General features: G+C 46.4%; 12 protein-coding genes across 12 annotated transcripts; 4 read left to right on the forward strand and 8 right to left on the reverse strand.

Annotated features, from left to right (window-relative positions):
* Window positions 1-224: 224 nt before the first annotated feature.
* Window positions 225-2,044, forward strand: V1513DRAFT_263574 (pyridoxal phosphate-dependent transferase). Its single transcript, XM_066894522.1, has 3 exons — window positions 225-280; window positions 444-833; window positions 896-2,044. The coding sequence occupies exons 2-3, from the start codon at window positions 678-680 to the stop codon at window positions 1,925-1,927; spliced, it is 1,188 nt and encodes a 395-aa protein (XP_066750951.1). The 5' UTR covers window positions 225-280; window positions 444-677; the 3' UTR covers window positions 1,928-2,044.
* On the reverse strand, window positions 2,045-4,324 carry V1513DRAFT_263556 (fungal-specific transcription factor domain-containing protein). The gene is made up of 4 exons (XM_066894521.1): window positions 3,668-4,324; window positions 3,460-3,555; window positions 2,936-3,404; window positions 2,045-2,867 (listed from the first exon to the last, which is right to left on the reverse strand). The coding sequence occupies exons 1-4, from the start codon at window positions 3,963-3,965 to the stop codon at window positions 2,162-2,164; spliced, it is 1,569 nt and encodes a 522-aa protein (XP_066750952.1). The 5' UTR covers window positions 3,966-4,324; the 3' UTR covers window positions 2,045-2,161.
* A 2,065-nt stretch (window positions 4,325-6,389) lies between these two features.
* Window positions 6,390-7,653, reverse strand: V1513DRAFT_453186 (uncharacterized protein). Its single transcript, XM_066899213.1, has one exon. It carries the CDS (start codon window positions 7,513-7,515, stop codon window positions 6,628-6,630), a length of 888 nt encoding a protein of 295 aa, XP_066750953.1. The 5' UTR covers window positions 7,516-7,653; the 3' UTR covers window positions 6,390-6,627.
* Window positions 7,654-9,649: 1,996 nt separating this feature from the next.
* On the forward strand, window positions 9,650-10,471 carry V1513DRAFT_466903 (Mss4-like protein). The gene is made up of 2 exons (XM_066900092.1): window positions 9,650-9,914; window positions 9,967-10,471. Exons 1-2 carry the CDS (start codon window positions 9,849-9,851, stop codon window positions 10,321-10,323), a joined length of 423 nt encoding a protein of 140 aa, XP_066750954.1. The 5' UTR covers window positions 9,650-9,848; the 3' UTR covers window positions 10,324-10,471.
* Window positions 10,472-10,998: 527 nt separating this feature from the next.
* On the reverse strand, window positions 10,999-12,202 carry V1513DRAFT_460815 (WD40-repeat-containing domain protein; the record flags this gene model as incomplete). Its single annotated transcript, XM_066899864.1, has 2 exons — window positions 10,999-11,070; window positions 11,123-12,202. The coding sequence occupies 2 exons, from the start codon at window positions 12,200-12,202 to the stop codon at window positions 10,999-11,001; spliced, it is 1,152 nt and encodes a 383-aa protein (XP_066750955.1).
* Window positions 12,203-12,882: 680 nt separating this feature from the next.
* V1513DRAFT_481458 (uncharacterized protein) lies at window positions 12,883-13,718 on the reverse strand. The gene is made up of 4 exons (XM_066900360.1): window positions 13,483-13,718; window positions 13,352-13,454; window positions 13,215-13,276; window positions 12,883-13,114 (listed from the first exon to the last, which is right to left on the reverse strand). Exons 1-4 carry the CDS (start codon window positions 13,615-13,617, stop codon window positions 12,983-12,985), a joined length of 432 nt encoding a protein of 143 aa, XP_066750956.1. The 5' UTR covers window positions 13,618-13,718; the 3' UTR covers window positions 12,883-12,982.
* V1513DRAFT_453197 (uncharacterized protein) lies at window positions 13,706-14,277 on the forward strand. The gene has a single exon (XM_066899214.1). It carries the CDS (start codon window positions 13,722-13,724, stop codon window positions 14,040-14,042), a length of 321 nt encoding a protein of 106 aa, XP_066750957.1. The 5' UTR covers window positions 13,706-13,721; the 3' UTR covers window positions 14,043-14,277.
* A 712-nt stretch (window positions 14,278-14,989) lies between these two features.
* Window positions 14,990-15,466, reverse strand: V1513DRAFT_427836 (uncharacterized protein; the record flags this gene model as incomplete). Its single annotated transcript, XM_066896236.1, has 1 exon — window positions 14,990-15,466. The coding sequence occupies one exon, from the start codon at window positions 15,464-15,466 to the stop codon at window positions 14,990-14,992; it is 477 nt and encodes a 158-aa protein (XP_066750958.1).
* A 381-nt stretch (window positions 15,467-15,847) lies between these two features.
* V1513DRAFT_453201 (uncharacterized protein) lies at window positions 15,848-16,629 on the reverse strand. The gene is made up of 2 exons (XM_066899215.1): window positions 15,941-16,629; window positions 15,848-15,882 (listed from the first exon to the last, which is right to left on the reverse strand). Exon 1 carries the CDS (start codon window positions 16,618-16,620, stop codon window positions 16,276-16,278), a length of 345 nt encoding a protein of 114 aa, XP_066750959.1. The 5' UTR covers window positions 16,621-16,629; the 3' UTR covers window positions 15,848-15,882; window positions 15,941-16,275.
* Window positions 16,630-17,410: 781 nt separating this feature from the next.
* Window positions 17,411-18,365, reverse strand: V1513DRAFT_263857 (uncharacterized protein). Its single transcript, XM_066894524.1, has one exon. The coding sequence runs from the start codon at window positions 18,272-18,274 to the stop codon at window positions 17,519-17,521; it is 756 nt and encodes a 251-aa protein (XP_066750960.1). The 5' UTR covers window positions 18,275-18,365; the 3' UTR covers window positions 17,411-17,518.
* A 1,691-nt stretch (window positions 18,366-20,056) lies between these two features.
* Window positions 20,057-20,470, reverse strand: V1513DRAFT_385350 (surfeit locus protein 5 subunit 22 of mediator complex-domain-containing protein; the record flags this gene model as incomplete). The annotated part of the gene is made up of 3 exons (XM_066895213.1): window positions 20,057-20,230; window positions 20,287-20,351; window positions 20,410-20,470. 3 exons carry the CDS (start codon window positions 20,468-20,470, stop codon window positions 20,057-20,059), a joined length of 300 nt encoding a protein of 99 aa, XP_066750961.1.
* A 123-nt stretch (window positions 20,471-20,593) lies between these two features.
* V1513DRAFT_453210 (uncharacterized protein) lies at window positions 20,594-21,998 on the forward strand. The gene is made up of 5 exons (XM_066899216.1): window positions 20,594-20,682; window positions 20,756-20,836; window positions 20,889-21,554; window positions 21,610-21,728; window positions 21,805-21,998. The coding sequence occupies exons 1-5, from the start codon at window positions 20,658-20,660 to the stop codon at window positions 21,922-21,924; spliced, it is 1,011 nt and encodes a 336-aa protein (XP_066750962.1). The 5' UTR covers window positions 20,594-20,657; the 3' UTR covers window positions 21,925-21,998.
* The last annotated feature ends 462 nt before the right edge of the window (window positions 21,999-22,460 follow it).

Raw genomic sequence — 22,460 nt, forward strand, 5'->3', positions numbered from 1 at the left:
GATGGTATACTTTGTTATTCAATGTACAATTTTCAAGATAGTGAATCCTGCTCCATTACACCATTATTAACATAGCGAAATATATCGAAAATGTGAGGGGAGGTGTTTCAACCCAAAAAAATAATTGAATCAGTCAAGAATGCGTTTGCGGACCTGAAAAAGGGCATCCGCATCTTCATCATCGCCGACTCCCGGCTCCAACGTGTCTGTGGAAAGTGGCGATCTAGAGCTTAGCGTAGCCGTTTAAGGCTAAAGCCGACCTCAACGGGAATGGATAAGGGTAAGGGTTACATTCGAGTAGTGTTCCGCGTAAAAATTGTTTCTGAACCTCCCCCTATTGTTGGTTACAACTTTCATCATACGGGTGTGTCAGATTGAATATCGCAGTTGGCCACTAGTTATCCAACATGATATTCATTGGACTGACGTAATTTCCGCTTTAGGAACTCAATGGGAGTGGCGCTGGAAGAATCGCCACTAAAAGTCTAATCAAAAATTTATGACAACCGAAGCTTCCGTTTTAGGAACTTAACGGGAGTGGGGCAATAAGGATCGAATTTCTTCAGCATTTGTATCAATGTGGTTGTATCTTATAAATACAGATGATTTAGGACCTTGAGCAACAGTGCCCTTCCTGTCTCTCTTGGATCTTGCCAAGTCACGAGTCCCTGATCAGAATGACACTACCAAACAATAATCATCCCTCAACTCAAGCATTGCATGCTGATGATCCACTAAACCTGGTAACGGATGTCGCACCCCCAATTCACTTGTCCACAACGTTCAGGTTCCCAAACGAGCCAGAAAGATTGATCCCTAGTGAGGATCCTGTTGTATGTGTTTCTGCGACCCCAATGTTCTCTGTGTCATCAAGCAGGACTAATACTCCTTCTAGGCGGAATTTGATGGGAAAAATTACGTGTACTCCCGGGAGTTTGCTCCCAATGCGACGCGGTTCGAAATCATCCTTTCATCTCTTCTGAATGGTCATGCAGTGAGCTATTCTTCCGGTTTAGCAGCTCTACACGCGGCATTAGTACTTTTGAACCCTCGCCGCATATCGATGGGTGAGGGTTACCACGGCAGTCATGAAGTTATTGCTGTTATCTCCCGTCTTTCGGGGCTTCAGAAACTTGGTCTCGGCTGCCCTGCTGAAAGCTTAGAAAAGGGAGACGTTATCTTGCTTGAAACCCCTGTCAATCCACTGGGTACAGCTTTCAGTATTGAGGAATACGCCAAGAAAGCTCATGCAAGAGGTGCTTATCTCATTGTAGACAGCACGTTCGCTCCTCCAGGTCTGCAAGACCCCTTTCTGTGGGGAGCCGATATTGTCATGCATTCAGGATCTAAATATTTTGGAGGCCACAGTGACCTCTTATGCGGTGTCCTCGCAACCAAGCGCAAGGACTGGGCAAAACAACTTTTTGAGGATCGAGTCGCCATTGGAAATGTTGTCGGCAATCTGGAGAGTTGGCTTGGTGTTCGGAGTCTGCGGACGTTGGAAGTCCGTGTGCAACGCGCAAGCCAGAACTCTGCAGAACTGATTTCATGGCTCCATCGCGCTGTGAACGCACCGGCCCCTGCTCCGGAAAGTGAAGAGATTATTATACAGACTGTCCTTGACAAGGTATATCATGCCAGTCTGCAGGATGAGCCTTGGTTACTGAGGCAGATGCCTAACGGTTTTGGCCCTGTATTCTCCATCGTTTTGCGGAGCGAGGACTTCGCACGAACGTTACCAAGCAAGCTCACCCTCTTCCAGCATGCAACAAGCCTCGGCGGAGTTGAGTCTTTGATTGAGTGGCGCGCAATGTCAGATTCCAAGGTAGATCGGAAGTTATTGAGAGTCAGTGTTGGATTAGAGAATTGGGAGGATTTGAAGAGCGACCTACTCCAGGCATTCAAGTCGCTTGTAGAACAGCAATGATTTACGACAGCCTTTGTGTTAAGTATATCGGCATATCGTAGCAAGTCAGCCATTCACTCGTCCTTTCGTGTTTTGGTACCTCCTTGTATGTCATCGTAGCCATATATAACTCATATGGAAATAAGTAAATCACAAAAGTTCCTCTTCTTGTATATGCTGTTTGCCCTTAGTCTAGATCTGAGATAATTGACTAAAAAGACTAATTAACCAAAATATCCAATGGCCAGACCAATGCTATATAAGGAGCCAGTCACGGCCCAAGCGACCAATGCTAAATATCCATTGTGACGAGAATGGTTGTTGACGATCTCCTTGCTGCCAGTATGTCTGCAAGATTCTTGCAGCATTAATCACATTTAAACAATTTGTGTCCACCCAAAATTTCTCCAAACAGCCAGTTAGAAAATCTCTTTCAGCTATGCATCGACACTCTAGGCCAGCAACAAAAATGGGCCAAAGTATGCACTTCAGTAAAGATTTATCATCCTTCAAGGTACCAATTAAACCAATCAATTCACAAACCAAGCCATCCTGCGAAGTAACATCTTTGGTAAGAGCGTCAAGGACACGCCTTCCATATATAAGAGCACCGGTTTTGTATGATTGTGATAATATGCAAAGATTATTGATGTCTCGCTTTAAAGACTGATGTGGTTGCGGTAGGCTTGAGGCCCAAATATAACAATCAAAATTCTGTATGGACTCAAGCACAGTGGTGATATCCTGTATATGGTAGTTGATAGCAGCATAATCAAGTGGCTCTAAGCCTGCAATGACATCTCGTTGGAGCGAGATGTATTGTATGGCATTTAATAGATATTCGGGACACCCAAGAAAGGATTCTTCAACGATTTCTTGGAGCGGCATCCCTGACCTGTCCGGCGAGATGAACTGGGATAATAATCTGGGACGTACAAAGGTTGCTCCGAGAGTTTCAATCCTGACGTTGTATTAGCAGTCAGTCAAGGTACTTGTAGGCTTACCAATTTTTTGGTGCAACGCACGTACAAATAAATCTGCCTGGTGATAAAGGTACGTATTTGCTGCACCGTCCGTCCCGGATCTTGCTTGATTGCAGCCTGCGACTCAGATGGTGGTTGGTTTAATGCGATCAACGTCTTAGCACCTTCTAGGTGCAAGTTCCACTTATCACTCCCCGACTCCAAGAGATCCAAAAATATTAGAAGGAATATACTGGCCACTGTAGTGTCTTGTCTGCATAATGTTGTATCATTCAAGGCATGCACAAGCCCTTTCATAGCTTGGTGTTTGAAAAAAAGCGCATCTCGGTGTAATCCGGGAGATGTCGCCGCTACAGATTGATGGAAAGAACGACCCGTATTGGCGTGATGACGCGCTGCGAGAGCAAGAATAGCCTTCAGTAGGATTGAATCACTCAAAGCAAGAGATATCAGACTTCTAAAGGGATTCTTGTCGCTGTCATACACAATGAAGAGATTGCATATCCGTTCATTATCTATATTCTGATGTTAACCATTTTCACATGCTAGATCGAAGAACGGCATGCTCACAATAGTCTAGGTAATATCTGGAGGTTCTGTCCAACATTGAGACGGAATGATCTTCGAGAACCAATGGCAAGCTTAGTGGAGGACCATCAAAAGCATCTGCACGAATTTATAAACTCTATTAGTGTTCGGTGTCGAGGCAAAGGCTATGTCTTGTAAAGCATTCCAGAATGGCACTGGGATCAGTAATGTATTTTTATTATGGTCTCACCATTGCGTTCTATATGACTTACGGTCATAGGCTCAAGGCGTTTGACAGAGGACTTGATTGGTGCGCGCCCCGTTCTCACTGATGTTGTTTCAACTTTTGCTACCGCCGTGGAAGACACATCCTCGAACAATACTCCTTGCATCTTGCCTCGAAAGGCAACACCATTAACCCATCTGAGTGGTCTTTTCTCGAAACATTCTAACCCAGACTTTTCACATTTCGCGCAAGGTATACTGGTTCGGTCGCATTGGATGCGCCGACGGCGGCAGGTATAGCAAGGATCGTACATTGCGCTCATATATTTGGAAGAATGGCGGGTGGAACCACAGGCCTTCCGTACCGTGACAAGACTTCTTTTCAAAAGAAAAAAAGGTCTGTCACGGCGTAGTCACACTGAATCTTGAGAAGCAGGTCTTTAAGTCCCTGTGAAAAAAAAAAAATTAAAAGAAATGTGGGGGAAAATATTAGAAGAGGGAAAGGATAGGTATGGGTTCACGGATGATTTGCCGACATGGCATCGGATAACCAGGCAGATTAGATCCTTGGGGTACAATGCGATGCTGCAAAAAAATGTGTCCCTTCCCGATGGCGTCGCCCTTACGTAAGCAACCAGATATTCTTTACTAACGACTCGTACTGGAGGTTTTGTTTTGACAAAAAGAAGACTTGCGATGGCTCTAATTACCGCGATACTGAAAGCATTGTCTGCACGCAGGAATCGCTAAATGACAGATATTGCAAAATTATTAGTCGCGCGGTTTGTGTGTGTTTGGGATTTTGTGAGTTTGGTGGTGCGAATCTGGTGGCCGCTACGGGAACCCACTCATTGCATGCTTACCTTGCATTGTAACCATCAGGTACGGCCAGTCAACTCTTCTATTTTGGCCGGATCCTTGTAGTCGTCAGGTTGTATTCGGTTTAGGGGATGTTTGAAAGTTGTCACAGCTTCTCTGTCAGCATCAACCGTAGGTTTGCAGAGTTTCCGATTCCTTAATTGTCGGACCATCCATTACTAGCAAGATAAGACGGGAGTTACTGTTTAGTGCCATTAGCAAGTTTCACGGAAAACTCGACATGGGCTGTCACAAAGCTGGCACTGATCCATCTTAACGCGTTATCGGGTTGGCCGAACTCATGGCCAAATATGCAATGGAATCATTCACGAATGGTCGCTTCTACTACTACAATCAAGTAGAGGATCCGTCATACATCAACATCATTTTCCCTATCCCGGCATACAAGTGAGTGATCCGATGAAGTAGAACCAGGAATTGCTGGAGCTGATAAGGATAAGTTTGCCGCGGACTGGATGTTCCATCTTGATCTAGATCAGGACTAAGACGACTCTGTCAGCAGTGAAATAAGTCCCGTTCTCGGGACCAACTCTGGCCGTATTTTGTCGACTCTACAAACAATACCAAGTTTGTTTAAGCATTTGATGCAAACAAGCAACAGCTAGTTAACTTCGTTGCTCGGCATGCCATCCGTGGCGACTGTTCTGAACTTTAGGAGGAGTTTGTACTTTTTCTTTCGGACTCGATTATGTGGAACAGCATTCGGTGTTTCTCGACGGCTGCGGCGAGTATGCCAGACGGTCTCGGACTTTTGACGTCAAACACGCGACAAAGGTGGACTTAAATTAGCGCTGACAAACAAATGCGGCTAGTTCTGGGCTTGCACCACCAGAAAACAGTCATTAATCTACAGCGGCTGAGAGCATGCGCAATGCGGGAAAAAAAATTCTATTTTCTATTCAGAACAGCCGGCAATTGTACATCTACGATAAGTTTTAATCTACTAAAGCATTGCACGTCTTCCACACTAAGCGCGAGGCTGATGCATGTGCGGGGCGATCAAGTCTCTGCTGCGCTCTAGATATCATTGCTTGACAATCGCATTGTGATAAAGAAACGAGTAGCAGATCCGGGAATTTGTTGTCGTGCTGCGGTGATGAATGTTCTTGGGTCTGTTCTGCTTAATGAACAACTTAGACTTATCCGATACCACACATTTAAGATCAGTCGTGTGATGGACTGTATTTCCGTGACTAGTCTTTTACTCTTTAACGAGTAGAGACTCGCATTTGCTTAATTAGCAATGAGAAATACAATATTTATCAAGTAGGGACTATCAGTCGCACTAGCTTTGCATATGTCATTATGCAGTAGTATTACTGCAGTGTGACGTAAGTTCCTTCATGTGTTGAAACAACCCCTCCTGGTATTTACTCATCCAATGGTCTGCAGATCCGTTCGCCTTAATTACGATGGTTCGTTTCAGTGGTACCCGAGTCAGAGGCGATGTCAAATTTACAGGACGCAGTAATTGAATCCGCTATCCCATTGCGACCTTTAGAGCGTCTGCAAAAACAGAGCACAAAAATTACTACATGAGGAGGATATAGTTAATATTTCAAACTGTATTTATTATAAAATGCGATCCCTACTTGTATCCTTGTCTTAAGTTGCCTTCCATTGACGCGGCTCCGTGGCGCAGTCTCGTTCTTGTCCGATGTCAGTTATTTACCCTTAATCACGTCATCAGAAGTGTCCAGATCCTCTGTTAAATAAACAAATGCAGCACCGAAGTACTTGCTTACTAGACCGCCAACTCGGCACTTAAAGGACCTCGCAAGAGAGCCTGTGTTGATAGGTTTGTCTGGTCTTAAAAAGGCTACGTGTAGCTCACCCTCCAGACGCCGACTTTCTCAAGGTATTATTTTCTGCGAAAAGATATTATGGGAGCTATATACAAAGAACGCTGCATATAAACGCTTGTTACAACGAAGCATCATGAAAATATGTTCTTTGCTCACGTGAAATTAATTCACCACAAATTTAATTCGTTACTGACCAAATAATTAATTGTGTAATAGTTGCATTATTGTAATAGAGCAACTTGACGAGCCATTCAGGCTTTGTCAGAACTGGAGTCAACAAACCATTATAGCCACAATAAGCCTAGGAAAAGTCGGTCATTTGAAGGTTAAATACACCGAGCCACGCATCGTTTGAGTATAGTGACACTGCAAACCACCCTGGATTACCCAGATTGTTCCTCATATCCTGTACGGCCTGTGCAATAAGCGCTGGCTCATTCGGCGCAAAGTCGCGTAGATAGTTGTCGGTAGGATTGACATAGTACGTCAAATCTGCGAAGCCGTCCCAGCCGGACTGCGTCGAACCGTGTACAGTTCTTGCGTTCCAAGGCTGCTGGCCAAGAGCAGCTAGCCAGTTGTTGGTCAATGAGTCCGCTTCAGCAGTGGAAAGCGCTTCTCCTGGGTTCCGGCTGCCTATGAGCTCCAGTGTGTATCCTGTGTTGGGTACCTGATATTGCTGCGCGCCATTTACGATATCTCTGGCAGAGACGTTGTCACGCTGGCGGACACGCTCTTGAATGCTCCTCTTTCCCGGTGTTCCAGAGTGGATCAGTTCGATCGTTTGTGTATCGTCCAGGAAGCCTAGTATGTCGGTCTTGCCGCCTACTCTTGTTCCGTCCGTGCAAGAGGACAAGATGCCTGCCAGTACAGCACCAATGGTTCCATGATCTAGACCTCCAATAGCTCCACAAACCGCGATGGCGCAGGTTCCGCGTGTCCACGCCAAAGTAGTGCAATCTGATCCGACGCCGTTGCCGTTATAGGTCGGAGGACTCAAGCAGCCGTTCTCGACACAAATGTAGTCTCGGACAATCTGCACACAGTCCGACATCAGAGGACTGCCGTCTGTAGTTTCGCAAGCAAATGGCAGCACTTCAGTCACTGCCTCTACCGGTCTGAGTAGTACCCCGATGCACATGGCAACCACGGCTAGCGTGCCGCAGGCATTGACTTTGTAGCTCTTACACATAATGATGGATCTGCTTATAGCTAGTCTCGGATAATAGTTGGAGGAGTTATAAAACTATTGAAAGAACTTAGTTGCCGAAGATAGAAGCCCGATTACACTTTTAGAGCTTCGAGGACATCGTGTATACTTACTTCGATGTTAATAAAGTAGTTGGAAGGGAGAACCACCAAGCTTGGTAACGATTATTCTCGACTGACAGAGCGGATTTGCTGGACACTCAGCACTGGCTATTGTCAGTGCTTATATACGACGAATGTTGCGACATTGGATCTGATCTCTCGATTTCGAATAGTAGCCCAAGTACGGCACCAATTTAATCCATATTCGATCAGTGTGGCTGACCGAGTCAGCTGTATGACGTGGACCTTGATAAGCAGATGAAAACCAAGCACCAAGATCCGATGACAGACGGCGTTGATGACGTAGACAAGCCAGAATCGTCATTGATGGTACGAATCAACGTTAAGAACATCTTTTTGGGATTCAAATTTTAATATCCGAGGCGCACACAGAGCCCTCCAGCCTTCCAGGGTCTATGGGCAAGATACTTGCGCCGTGCTTACTCGGGTGCACAGCACCACCCCGACTACGGTTAATTACCAATAGCATAACGTTTGTCAGACCAAGCTGCTGTCCGGTTGCACCTCTGTCAACCATACGCCTCGTACATCCACCACTAACAAAGTCCGTTTCAAGTAGGCAGCAATTAATCTTCGGATTAAATCAATGGACCGCGCCGCAACGGCGAAGCGGCTCATCAATGGTTGCAACTCGATTGACATCACAACCAGACAATATATTTGTTAGCTGCTCTCTCGGCCCAAGTGTTTACAGGCTTACAAAGATATCCGCAAAATCGAGTATTCAAATTACACTCTGTCATCGAAATGCGGGAGCCTAACCCACGACATGTTCGCCTTATTTTCTTGCTCTTACTCTGATGCAGCTTCAAAATTAGCAATTAGCGCCTTTCACCCTAGCCCTAGACGCTTCTCCATCAACGGTCAGCCCTTCTTCCCCTAACCGTAGATCCCCCCGCGTTTAGTGTACCCCTGACTCAGGTACCAATTTATTAATTAATCGTACCATCGTAGCTCAGGCGACAGCCAGTTCACGGTGATAAGATGACTTGCTGGAAAACCACCTGGACAGTGATGCCGTGCGCAGTCATGAGGACAGAATATGATGACATAACACAGTAACAACTCCTTAAAACGATTTGTTGTAAGACGATATAACGGAGAGCCGAACTTGTTTCCCTGGTACAAATTCAGGATGAACGTTAGAATATCCATTTCAAAAAAAGGATAGGCTCGCTAAGCCGATACGAAGTGGCTGTAAGCATTGCATAAGCTTTGCGGGGACCTACTGTATTCTTCTCTAGAGCCCGTATGATCGTAGATCCCTAACTCTAGAGAGTAGAGTTGAGTGATTGTGCTTTCACATGTGCTGCTTCGGTACATGCAAATCTTTACTTCTTAAAGATTAACCACAGAGAAAATACAGTATTTTGGTAGAGGTTGTATTGTGAGGTTCGGAGAATATACTACCAAATCCGGCAAGCTGGAAACTAGGATTAAGTGTTGCAGAATTAGACGGCCAATGGATCCCAGAGCGGGCTTATTCCTTGCCGTCGTACCTATAATACCTCCCGACTGTACCTGTTGGCCCATCGGGCCGCACCACAACGAAGCAAAGCATAAACGAAACACTCAAACGAGAGGACCCGGTAACAACGTGTACGCCACGCCTTCGTAGCGCTCATAAGCCCCTTAAGAGCTCGAGCATGGACCCTGTCAAGAGTTCGCCCCTGAGGGCCTTGTAGTGAGCCGCACCGTCACACTCTGCGACTGACGTCACCGTAAGCACTATCGACTGGAAGGCTCTGAGGATCAATCTGCATCATTGCAAGCCATCCCACCATACTTCTTCTCGGAAAAATTTGAGGCGACAAGCTGCAGAGAGCGCAAGTACATGGCAAAATTGTGCCTCACCAGTCTCAACTGGAATATCGCACCAAGGGATGCCACAACTATGTGACTATGCGAGGGTTAGGGTCGTGGCTAATGACGTCAGCCTGTGGTGTGGGTATTTTCAATGATGTTTTCGGGTAATGATTGCCTGGCACATGGTGACTACTTATGGAGATACTGCCCCATTAGGTACCGCACTGATGTCAGGTTATGCTCATCAGTCAGGCTTCCGTTATATCAGGAAGGATTTAGACCTAACTAATATCTTGTGGAACTGTATCGATCCAAGTGATCTGCCATCTCGGATATATTATAACCATCAACTACTACTTTAAGGATATTATCAGAAATATCGTCCATATGGCTTCTGGAAGTTGCTTTTGCGGAGATTGCAAGTATGAAGTGTCCGGGGAGCCTGCCATGACTGTAAGCTAATAATACTGTGCAATGGAAACTATTGATGCTCAGAAGAATCCAGGCCATTTGCCATTGTCAAGAGTGCCACAAGCTGACAGGCTCATGCTTTTCTACCTGCCTGATGTTTCCAGAGGATAAATTTTCCATCGTCACTGGTTCGAGACCACTCAAGACCTTCGCGAAGAAGCACGAGAGCGGCATGATGCTCAGTCTCCATTTCTGTCCGAATTGTGCGACAGTCCTCTACAAGACTGCTGATTCGGAAAAAATGAAGGGTTTGGTTATCCTACAGGCAGGAACTTTGGATAACGGCTTAGCAATAAACATGGAGAAGCCGAATGCAGAGCTTTGGACCAAGTATAGAACCTCGTGGCTGGAAGAGGTTACCGGTTCAAAGCAGTGCAACGAGTTTGAATAGCTTGACCAAGCAACTTCGCCGTTCTGTAATGTTGCAAATATGGGAATCTGATTGCAGGCACATGCCTGAATTTTCGTTCGTTCTGCTGCACAGGTGTGATTTCAGTAGTCAATGAGTAAACCTATTTTCAATAAAGACCTAATGGTAAAGCCGCGGCCGCCTTGTACTCTGTATTTGTGTTACTTCCGTCTGATGGCAGCATAAACAGACACGACCGTGAGGTCACGGAGGTGCCTCCAACCGAGCCTTTTTGGAGAACGTAATCCCGTCTATGTAATATTACAATCGCTGGCGAAAAAAATAAAGCAATCTAGACGTAACTCCCTTTGGCTCTTTCAGTTTATCGGGAATATGACAGGCAATCAAAATGCTGTAGAATAAATCAAGAAAAGGCCAAGAAGAGATTTCGAACGGGATCCGTAGCTATGTGCAGGATCAGGATAGCGACCGGTTCTTGCATAACAATAGTGAGGATTTATGAGGGGACAGGACCTTGCAAGACACTGCATTACACGAGAGTAGCGGCCGGACAGATAATAACAGTTATAAAAGGAGTTTCTTCTCGCCGTCAAAATCTTGTCATCTAGTTTGCATTATCAAGATACATACACCCCTGTTCATTGTCTATTTGACCTTGGAGAGCAGTCCAGGAGCGTTAAAGTCCGCCTTGAGACATTATCGATCTAAATGAGAATTCGTTACGTCGGTATCCGGTTGACTGGTTGGATCGTAGTCGAAGTTTAGAACCTTTAATTTTTGTCAGCGATCATATCTCATCTTCGGAAAACCGCGAACCTGCCTCAATAAAAGTGTCCGATCCTCGCTGCACTGCAGCAACGCATCGTCGATCATCAAACCTCACTTGCCACACCCGATTAAGGTCCGACAGTAAATCTTTAACAAATTCGCCCGTCTTAATATTCCACAGCTTTAATGCTCCGTCACTCCCTGAAACAACCTTATTATCGTCATGCTGGAAGCAATTAATCGTAGCAGTATGTCCTTCCAGCTTGTGAACACATTGTCCCGTCTCTGGATCCCAAATCCTGAGTGTAGAATCCGCCGCGGCGGATACAAGTGCAGTCTGGCTCAGATCGAGAAGTCCGACGAGGTTTGTGTGACCTTCAAGTGTATATAAGCATGAGCCTGTTTCTAAGCTCCACACCTTGACAAGCCAATCCATAGACCCGGAAATGCATCTACAACGCTTAGAGTCGATGACGACAGAGTACACCTTTGCATGATGGCCAGCCAGTCTGAATAAGCATCCGCCAGTAGAGACCTTCCAAACCCGCACGAATGTGTCATAAGAACCAGAAACCAGAAAATCACCGTGACCCGAAATATCACGTACTGTGTGGGTATGACCAAGAAGAGCACGTAGAAAGAATGGACCGTCATCATTGTCCCGAAAGCTCTGAGGTAGATACTCGGGGTCACGCTCCAGATCAGGCAGCCTCCAAATTCGGAGAGAAGCATCCCGCGATCCGGTAACAATGAGCCGATCACTTGGCTCCATAATTGGTCTGCCATCTGTTGCCGTGCCTGTTCTAACAGGCTGCATGATCTGAAGGCACCGAACCGAAGACGTATGGCCATAGAATATATGTTTGCAGATTCCTTTCTCCATATCCCAAACACGGACGGTGCAATCAGTAGAGCCAGAAACTAGGGTGTTTCCAACGTATTGCAGACTCCAAATACCACCTTCATGCCCGCGAAGTCTAGATCGTAGTTTTCCCGTTTGGATGTTATAGATATTGATGCAGCAATCATCCGAGCCAGTGACGATCCTTTCAGTATCGAACTGGAGGCAGGTCACAACATACCGATCATGGTCCACAAACGACAAGTGCTTTGGAGTCGAGTTTGGCGACATCCAGCGGCGGTATATCGATTCATTCATGGTTGAGGACGGAACTTACTCTCCCCCCATTACCCCTTAGTTCCCAGGGCATACATCAGGTTAGGGTTCGCGATGGCGTTGCGTCTCCGAAACGTTGGGATCATCGGTTCATCGTCGCTCGCCTATATCCAATACAGGGATTGACCTCGGAATCTAGCTCAGTGGGTGCCAATTGTGTAAGTCGACGAGGCATGGAAATCTTGTTCGGGAGACGGATATGCGGCGGATGTGCTGTCTGCTGCCAGACAGAAACATCATGTAATGTATTTAAAGGGGACAAATCCTTCTAAAGTCATGAAATCAACGGTTTAATTTTGCAAAAAGGCACTTAGCACAATGTCCAGCGCACTATCGCTCCGATGGAGAGCTCAGAGAAACCTGGCGACGAGACGTCAGTCATGCCGTGCGTTGATAAGCGCCTCAAAAGTCTGCGGATCCAGTACGGATATATATGCTCTGGCCCAGTTTAGGAGTACAATAGCTTCGTATGTCTGCTGACAGAACCCAATGCTCGACAAGGGATGGAGCCACTTCCCGCATATGAGATGAGTACGCGTTTCGTGAGTCGTACTTGTTTATTGTTAGCAAGGAATGTAATATAAGGCTTCTATACACATGAACAAGTATTACGTTTTCATTCATTTATTGTATGTCGTCTGCCTCTGACATTTGCCATTTCCACATATTCTGCCCAAGGACAACCATCAGAGTGTTCTCTGACAAATCGACACAAACTTTTAGGCTCGACTGGGATTACGAACTGTCAACAGCAATCAGTTTCTCCTTCAGTTCATCGTATTCACTTAGGATGGATTGCTTCGCATAAGTACTCCACGACGCTTTTGTACATCCTACGAGTACACCCCATCCAGGCAGCATAGAGCTCTGGCCCATGTCCGCAGTTGAAAGGCAGCGCAAGATGTGTCGGGCAAGATGTGTCGGGCAAGATGTGTCGGACAAACTACAAGCTTCATGCCATCCAAACCTGCTTGAGGGCATCGGACTCGAGAAGCGACCTCGAATGCCGTAGCTGACAATGAAGACGGGCTTCCCTTGCCATTCATTGTGCAGATAGTCAATGGCGTTCTTGATGGAGCCCAGGAATGCCGTGATTGTACTCACGGGTGACGAAGATGTAGCCACTGAACTTTGAAATATTTGCGCTCCAGGTCTTGCTGTGCTCGTGAGTGACTTGAGTCTTCGCGGGCACCATGGCAGGGAAATACTGGAAGATTGTTGTTGGCAATATCTACGAGGGACAATGCAGGGCTACGGGACGTATCCTGCTCGTCGAGGACGACCTTGACGAAGTCAGCCACTTTATCACCCACGCTTGGTGTGCGCGTGCTGCAGATGACAATGGTGACTTTGTTCTGTGATCCAGTCATGATGGAAGAAGTCTAACTCGAAATTGTGGATGTAGTGCTCTGCCGTTTGCGGATACCACATGTTGAAGACTCTTAATATAGGGTGGATATATAGAAGCTGAACAATGCTTAATGGCAGGCATATCAGACCTGACCAGCACTCACTGGATCTGCTCGGTCATCAACCACCGAAGCACACATGTCATTATGTCATGAATTGTGCCATTACGTATAAAGTAGTCAGCATAGGACAACAAGCTAGCATTTATTTGGATGTGATATTCCAGGGTTTCTTTACGCTTGTACTAGCACAAATTGGCGGCACTTCAAGATCATACATCGCAACACTGGCTATTGGATCTTTTCAGGGCCATGCAACTTATATTGCATTTCTAATGATATTTATTGAGAAGACTGTTCTTGTGCAGACTCAGTCCGAAAAATGATGTTGGCTCTCACCGGCCGACTCGACCATTGCTACAAAGGTTGCACAACCAAACCTTGTCGGCAAGTGTAGACTATATAGTTGTTATATTATACAGATCTACTGATCGCCTTCGTGCAGTCGTTATCGTACTTGTAAGGCGCACCGTCGAACGCCCAATTGATATCCAACCTCCAATTAATCCACTGCTTCAACGTGGCTCCGAATTTGAGTTCCTTTATATTGGTGTACTAGAGATCATGATCAGCCCGTCGCTTCGAGGCCTGTGAGGCCCATATTTTTACCACTCGGTTTATTGATAACATTGGGATTCTCGACGAATTTCTGGAATTCTTCAAACAGACTTATTGTTCAGGTTCTTTGGACGTCGGAGTTTGTGAACCCAGTTCTAATTCAAGTTGGGATTGTTTATACCAGTTGTCGATTCTACTTGCCTTTAGGGCCTGGTTTACCTGTATGTAGAACTGAGCAATAAATTGATCAGCAGAATTCTTAGTTTGGCGTGATAGCCAAAAGAAATGCCATCGTAGTCTGTTATGAAATGACTCAAAGGCAGGCTGCACCAGGTCTGTCCTTGGTTTCGGTTGGATAATAAATTTTGAATTGAAACTCAAAGGTTTATTAACAGTGAACGGAATGGATACAATAGAAAACTTAACTAAACACGAAGAGACTCGAGTGTCGAGTTCTAGGAGAGTCGAATGCATCACGCTAAGAGAAACCAAAGTATTATTATCCGTTTTCAAAACTGAATCCGGATAATTAAGAAGGTTACGGGGATCAAAGAACTTACCATGTTTCTTTGCCGCCTTCTGACAGCTTTTGTGAGCGCAGTAGCACGTTGTACTGCCTTTTTAATAGCCGGTTTCGGTCTCTCTTTCCCCTTTGGGCCAACACGACTATGCTTCGAAGTCGGTCATTTGTTCCCGGGGCCGTTACCCTTCGCCTTTAGGGTTTGGTGAACAATTGCTTCAATAATTTTCTTGTTGTCGAGGTTGAAGCTTCACCCATGTGGGTGTCTTGTTCGTTTTGCTTTTGGAGCTTAGCTTCATGCTTTTGGTCGGCGCTAAACTGTTTGAAGGTTTGGTCCTGCATGAAGCGTTCAATACCTGCCCTGAGGACCTCCAGGCATTGGCGGGGGACAGAGGCAGTTAAGCTTGTCCCTTGCCCGTACCTTGAGTACAACGAGTTAACTGACGCTTTCAAGTCCTCAGTTGCCAGTAACTCGTAACCACGGAACATGGTCTCGTAGTACGGGATTGACTCGTCGAGTTGGGCCATCTGGAAGCTTAACGCATCCGAGATGACCTGCCTCTGGAGTTGTTTGCTGCGTTCCTGGAACTGCTCTGTTAAAGCATTCTGGTCTACGAGCGTAAACGTGTCCTTGACGTTCCCGAGGAACGTTGGCAGGGCCAGAAGTGGCATGAGAATTGATCCGCTCCCTTCTCGACTTGAGCCGTTGCAGTTTGAACCAATACACTATATAGTTGTTCATGAGCCCACGAACACTACCGTGCATGATTCTAGGCACGTCATTGATACCACTACGAGTCCAATCGGAAATCGAGTGGGAGGGAGGTTCAGGAAGATCGAAGAAATGTCTCGAGTAGTATCTTATTGATCCCTGAGTTTGAAAGAGGGGAGGTAAGGACGCGTCCACCTCCTGGATTGCGTGGCTTACCGCCAACGAACCATTGGTCTTGGAGGAGGGATTCGGCCACCCGTCGCCCCATAGTTGGTTCAGACCTCGCTGCCATTGGGTTTAGGTACAAGTTAATCACCAAAAGGAAAAAAGGCGGCCTCTATCGCACAAAGACTACCCGACTCATGTAGGCTTCTGTGTAAGTCCCCTTCGCGGGCCTTCGTTACCTCTCTGATTTCGTCGCTAACAATATGGAGCTGTTCGCCCGAAAGTGCCTCTTCTTCGATGAGCCTGTTGCATCGTGTTGAGACTCATCGGCGTTGGCTTCCTCCCCAAGCTCCCCCGCTCGCACACCGCTCCTGCAATCTCAAAGGCTGGGCGAAGGTGGTTGACCCCTTCTCTGAAAGCAGGGTTGTCAACCAAGCTAAAAGGAAGTCCCGAAGTAAAGAGAAAGTTTGCGAGTTCCTCCTGAAGTACCAGCATTTGCCACTCCGTGATGGTGTCGACCCAGCGCCCCATATTTGCGGTAGTGCTTAGAGAACGAACACTAGCAGATGAGGTCTGTTCGCTGGCAGCAATATCATCAAGTTCGTCAACCAGTAGGGAAGTTACATCGCCGGCATTCGAAATCGATGCTAATTTCCCGCTTCAATATCGCGGTACCAATCTCAGCAACTCGGTATTCCATTGCCGTCTTGAGTTCTGCAGGCGATTTGGGGCACTTGACGAGATGCTTGATGAATCGTCTGCGGTCATTCGTTGACCAGGTCTGCTTGCAAAATTTGCTTTCGAATGTCTTCCCGTTGTCCTCCTTCCTTGAAAAGTAACGAAACACTTCATCCTTCATGATCGATGTGAAATGCGTTAGCGAGTCACAGCATAGCCGTTGACCAATCGGAAAGAGATGGTGAGAACTGATGTGACCTGCCTGAGACATGACGTGAAGGAAAGACTCGTTTCCGTCATACTCGACCGAGGTCGCTGTCCGATCCGCACAGGGGAGAAAACCAAACTCCAACAGTGTGCTCTATCCGATTCTGGAAGTGGAGGCTGACCACTTTCCTACGCTCCCCCTCAGCCTGCACTGCCAGAGGATGAGTTCGCGTACTCATCTGCAAACCGTTTCGAGGTCGCTCAAATCTGGCTTTATGTACTTCTTTGGTGAATATGTCGGCGAGCATATCCTGAGATCTCTTGTGACTCTATATAGGAGACATAGCTTTCGACAATCGGACCGCGGAATTTTCAGGAGTGCAGATGGGCTTCGCGTTATGCATATTAAACCTTTCCAGAAGTTCCCCAATATACTTTTGCTGACTTACGGTTATTTATCCGCCGACGGCCTTGTCACGGGTCTCTTGTATGCCTAAATAGTAATTCAAGTCCCCCATGTCAGACATTTCGAAGAGCTGGCTACTTCGTTGTAACGTAGAACGCAAGGACGAAAGATTGTTCGCCATCAACGATAATATCGTCAACATAGATGGCCAAAAGTCCCGGCAACAGAATGTATGGCTGGTAGTCAACGACATTACGCCGTTGGCGCCGGCGCTTTTCTGAAACACTGGCTCTTCGGAGGGCCACCGCTCTTGTACTCATTTTTGTTCTTGAAGCGGTCATTCACTCAGAAGCGACCCGAATAGATTTCAGATAATGCACTTCAGTTGACGCCCTTTTGCAATTCACCCTAACTCCCTGTTCTGCCCTCCATTATTTTCCCACTCGCAGACTGTAGACCACTATACTTGAGTCTACGAAATAAACGAATACCATAGGACAACAGCTCCTGTCGGCCAATAGAAATCTCCGCACGAGGCACGTGTGAGGGAACGACATCAAGGAGCAGATTGATCGGCAGTGACTTGCTGAGCGTTGTTGTCATATGTCACGAGTTGTACCTTCTCTGGGACAAAGAGGTTTCCAGACCGAGTCTTTCTTGGTGGAGGAGATGTAGCGTGCTGCCATCGCTCCATTGCCAGAGTCCCTGCCGGGATATTAAAAATAATGAGTAGAATAACTTTCGTTTCTCCACTGGTTTTCTGCAGCCACAGCCTTGCATCCTGCCTGAGTTGAAGCAATGACTGAGATACTCCAACTTCCACAACAAAAGATGGGAAGTCACCTGGGCCTTCTCTTGTCTCAGGCACGTAGGAAGTATCCGGCTCCTTACTGAGCCCATTTGAGAATTGATATCTTCCTGAACCTGTAGGAACAAATATGTTCCTTGGTAATCCCAACCTTGCTCGTTCTTCTAGAAATATTTCTGCAAATATCCACCTCGCCATTTCGTGAGGGATTCCAAGCTTCAACTTAATAATCGCCGTCTTGTTCTCTTCATCAAGGAGCACCGTGAATCCCGGTAGCTCTCGTCGTAAACCAGAAGTCTCCAACTTCAGCAGACGATCTTCGGTGAAGTTTAGGATGGCGAGATACTGCGGTCCTTTTCCATTAATAAGAGCAGCAACCCTTTCTTCAAGGAAATCTTCAAGGTTGTCGAAGTTCGTAAATTCATGTGGACACGATACATGATACGTGCGTATCAGATTGCAGAAGCCTTCATCTGAAGTGGTTGGACTTAGAGTCGCCAGCATTTTTGCCGGTGGATGACAACATGTCTCGAGAAGATGAAATGAGAGACTTGTGACGTGAATGTCAGGAATGCAAAAAATGAGCCCTAGCCCTGTTCTAACAGCAACTATCCGCCGATCTGGGGACCTGACGTATTTGTATCAGTTATTTGCGTCCGCCAATCGATAACAGCCCTGGTTAATTATTATATCGGTGTTACTGCACTCGAAAGTCGCATTTCATCAACAACAGCTCCGACATTTCCAATGGCGTCATCTTCAGGCGATTCGGCTCTTCCTTCTGTGCCACTAACCTTAATGACTCCTTTCCAATTTTTATAAATTGTGTCTGTTGTCGACGAACGCTGGCCCGTGAGATATGTCGGCCTGCAGCCGCGAATCGTCGGCGTCGGAAATGTGTATGTTTGACCCCGCCGGTCTGGATAATTTACAAACGCACAAAACGAGACAACCAAGCAATAAGATTCAATTGAATCATTCATTAGAAACACTTCCGCGCTAGAACTTTTCGCGATTCAGAATTGGCAGAGTTTGGAGCTCTGACAAAACTGTAATGTTGAAGCCGTACATTCGAATGACCATGTTCGTTATCGCGTTTCCAATGTTCATATATCCAGCCGTGATAACCGACAAAGCGCCGAATCCCAGTCGTGGCGAAGATGATAGATGTCGGAATTAGCATAGCCATGTTGAACAAGAAAACCATGACAATAATCATAGTAGTGGGATAATATAGCAATCTGATCAGACCAGTCGCCACACATAACAAAAATGACTAGAACCACGAATCAGGAACCTCAGGATAGGCGCGCATCACCCGAGAATGTGGATCATCATAGAATAGTCTTGGCATAAAGCTTCAACCAATCCCACACCATCTTGATTCCGTGATGCACACTTATGGTTAAATGCACAAGTATGCAGCATAGGCCACCAGTCCGTCGACGTTGCCTGCCGAAAGATAAGGTGTTGACTACTGACGATATTTCTCTTTATAGATTGCCCACCAACAACAATATAAATTGCCATTACTGTCGGAGATAGTGTTCCGATTATCGGCGAGTATCCTGTCCACTTGTAATTGGAGTACATCACCATGAAGACAATGTTGCTTGTGACTACGACAAGTAGTTGGAAGTTTATATGATGCCGTCCGTGAGACAGGTTAGTTTTCCAGTGTTTGCGACTGTCTGCTCAGAACGCAGACAAGACCCGGAGCTACTTTCTGGTAGCTTAGATCTCGGGGACTCGGACGGAAGTATAAGCTTAAAGTTTACAAGTTGTGTGTACGAAGCTGTCCTCCGCATTCCCCTGTCTTCTATCTCCGTCTTGCGTCGTGGTCGAGGTTCTTTGTATCCAAATATGCAAATTGTCTGTTATCCCTGTACTCTCACTTTGAACAACGAAGATCGTATGATAGACCTTGGCCCACACACGTCTTGCCAGTCGCAGAGATAATATTAGTATGAGAACTAGTTGGATTACACGCCTCACAGCACGAGTGCACACGTTGACAGAAAGAGTCTGCTTGTATATGCGGCTTCTCATCACGATTATACATTTCGATTATGACATTTGACCAAATCATAAGCTAGAAATTCCCGTCACGGACAATCGCAAAATCCGTACATGCGATCAGACCCGTCTCCGGCAAAAACGCAATTTGTTCTGACTTAGACAACATAAAAGTCGGCTTGCGAGTTTAAATGTATGAACTCGTCTTGGAGAAGGTAAATGTAAAACGTTGGTTCCGAACATTCAGGTATACCGAGCAAGCCCACAAGTTCATGCATGTTCGTCATCCATTTGAAAAGTAGACGCGACTTGTCCCAGTATCCACGACTCCTTCAATGAGCGTGAGACCATTAACAAGTCTTCAATCGCCCTAACGATTGACGTCGCGTGGCATTCGATTTGATAAGTCTCCGTCGCGGTTGTCGTTTTGTCCTTGCCGGAAACCTACATCAAGAATCAGTTAAATCCCGTTACATGATCCCGGTTGAGAACGTACGTACCGGTGCTAGTGCGACTATTGATGTGTACTCTGATACGACGGTGTTTGCTGCCTCATTTATCCGTTCTGGGCAACAAGTTAGCGTTTTTTACGCTTGCTCGCGTGGAACGACAGCATAACATACGATTGATTGTAAGTATTCTTTGTTGGGATTGCTGTATCGGATTCGGCGTAATCGTCGACATTACAAATGCTAACTAAACCGCGATTTGTTGCTGCAGCTGAATGGAAAATGTAAGAGGACGAACTCTACGAAGCCGCACGTGACGTTGTTGGCCGCGACTGACGCAGTTTAGGCTAGACTCGGCACGGCGACATCCAGCAATTATTATTATCCACTAGACGACCAGATTACGATTTTATCATCGCATAATGTCAAACCAATCTGGCATTAAAGGTATTATTTTGATCTGCTCAATGACACAGTTGAATGTCGGAAGGACGGAATTGGTGACTGACATTATCGACAGCCTCGCCGGCATTGCTGGATGCTTTTCGAGCGTTTACGATCGACGACGATGCGCGGACTTTGCTCGTGAAGATTGAAGATGGTAACTCAAGCTGTGCTATTACGAGTGTGCCTTGCTAATGTCTGACTGGCAGAATCGCTCGAGCCCGGCGAAATTATCAAGGCCAAATCAAGTTATTTTGACGATGTCGCACTGCTCGCTCCCTATATTTCGGAGAAAGAGCCGTTGTACATTCTATACCGCACAGATAACACGGCGACAGGCACAACGGCGGGCCTGACTTTTATCTCATATATCCCCGACGTCGCGCCAGTTCGACGCAAGATGCTGTACGCGTCGACGCGCAACACTCTTGTGCGCGAACTCGGCGGCGATAAGATCACGGCGTCATTTTTCGCGACAGAGAAAGATGAGATTACGCGCGAAGGGTTCCAAAAGTTCGCCGAACATGAGAAGTTGAGTCAGCCGCTGACGAAGGAAGAGCGTGCGCTTCGGTCTGTGCGAGAAGTCGAGGCGAAAGAGGGATTTGCGGGCACGACGACACGAAAGTCGCATGTGTCGTCCGGTCTGACGTTTCCGATTGGCGCGGATGTCGCGGGCGCGCTTGCGGGTATGAACTGTGAGGAGTATAACGTGATCGTGCTAGAGATCGACGTCCAGAAGGAGAGTATAGAGTTGGCGAAGAAGGCACAGATCGAGGAGCCGACGCATTTGCATAGCATGATTTCTACGGATCAGCCTAGATATACGTTCTTCTTGTTCAAGCATGCTATTGGACAAGAGAATCACGAGTCATTGGGTGCGTTTGACAAAGCGCTATTTGATGAACAGGTGACGAATTAACGATTTTGTAGTTTTCATATACACATGTCCGCCTGGATCAAAAATAAAGGAGAAGATGCTGTATGCGTCATGCAGGGCCGCAATTGTGGCCGAGGCCGAGGCCATTGCGGGAATGAAAGTTCACAAGCGGGTACGTCTTTGACTTTTCATTCGGGATGCGTGAACTTCATGATAGCATCTTACTGACAATGTATTTCCATTCTCAGGTTGAAGCTGCAGACGGATCCGAGATCACGAGGGACTCCCTATTGGCGGACCTTCATCCTCAGCAGCAGGAGACCAAGCGTGCTTTTGCCAAACCAAAGGCACCAGGGCGAAGACGTTAGATGGTAGATTGTTTGGTGGCGTATCTTTGGAGGGGCGGATTGTACAGTATTTGAATAGATCGATATAGACACTAGCGAATGCGCAGGGCAGTGTAGAAAACGTAGAACGAGACCATAACTAGCCAGTGTAATAACGCCGACGTGCTTGACTGGAATTGATAGTGCAACTGTGCAAGTTATTCTTTTATTCAAGAATACTACAAGACTACGTCCTTGGCCAGACAGCGAGGACAAATAAACCCCTCCTTTTACAACTGTCAAGCCTCTATCTTTTAGATTATATGAACAAACAAAACAAACAAACGAGCCAATCTAAGAGCAAAGCGAACTAGCGGGGAACCAGGCACTCAACAATAGATAAAAGCCCTAACCGCATGGGCACTACCGTACTTTATTACAGCCAGCTCGGCAGACTTCCAAAAGATGACTACGTCTGTCGTAAACTTAGTTCTAAAGGATGATATAAGAATTAGCACAGTTTCGCATTTTCTCAACGGAACCATATCAGTTTGTCTTGCACTTACCTAAAATTCATT

The sequence above is a fragment of the Lipomyces chichibuensis genome, assembly GCF_038497645.1.
Source record: "Lipomyces chichibuensis strain CBS 12929 unplaced genomic scaffold V1513scaffold_55, whole genome shotgun sequence".
NCBI lineage: Eukaryota > Fungi > Ascomycota > Lipomycetes > Lipomycetales > Lipomycetaceae > Lipomyces > Lipomyces chichibuensis.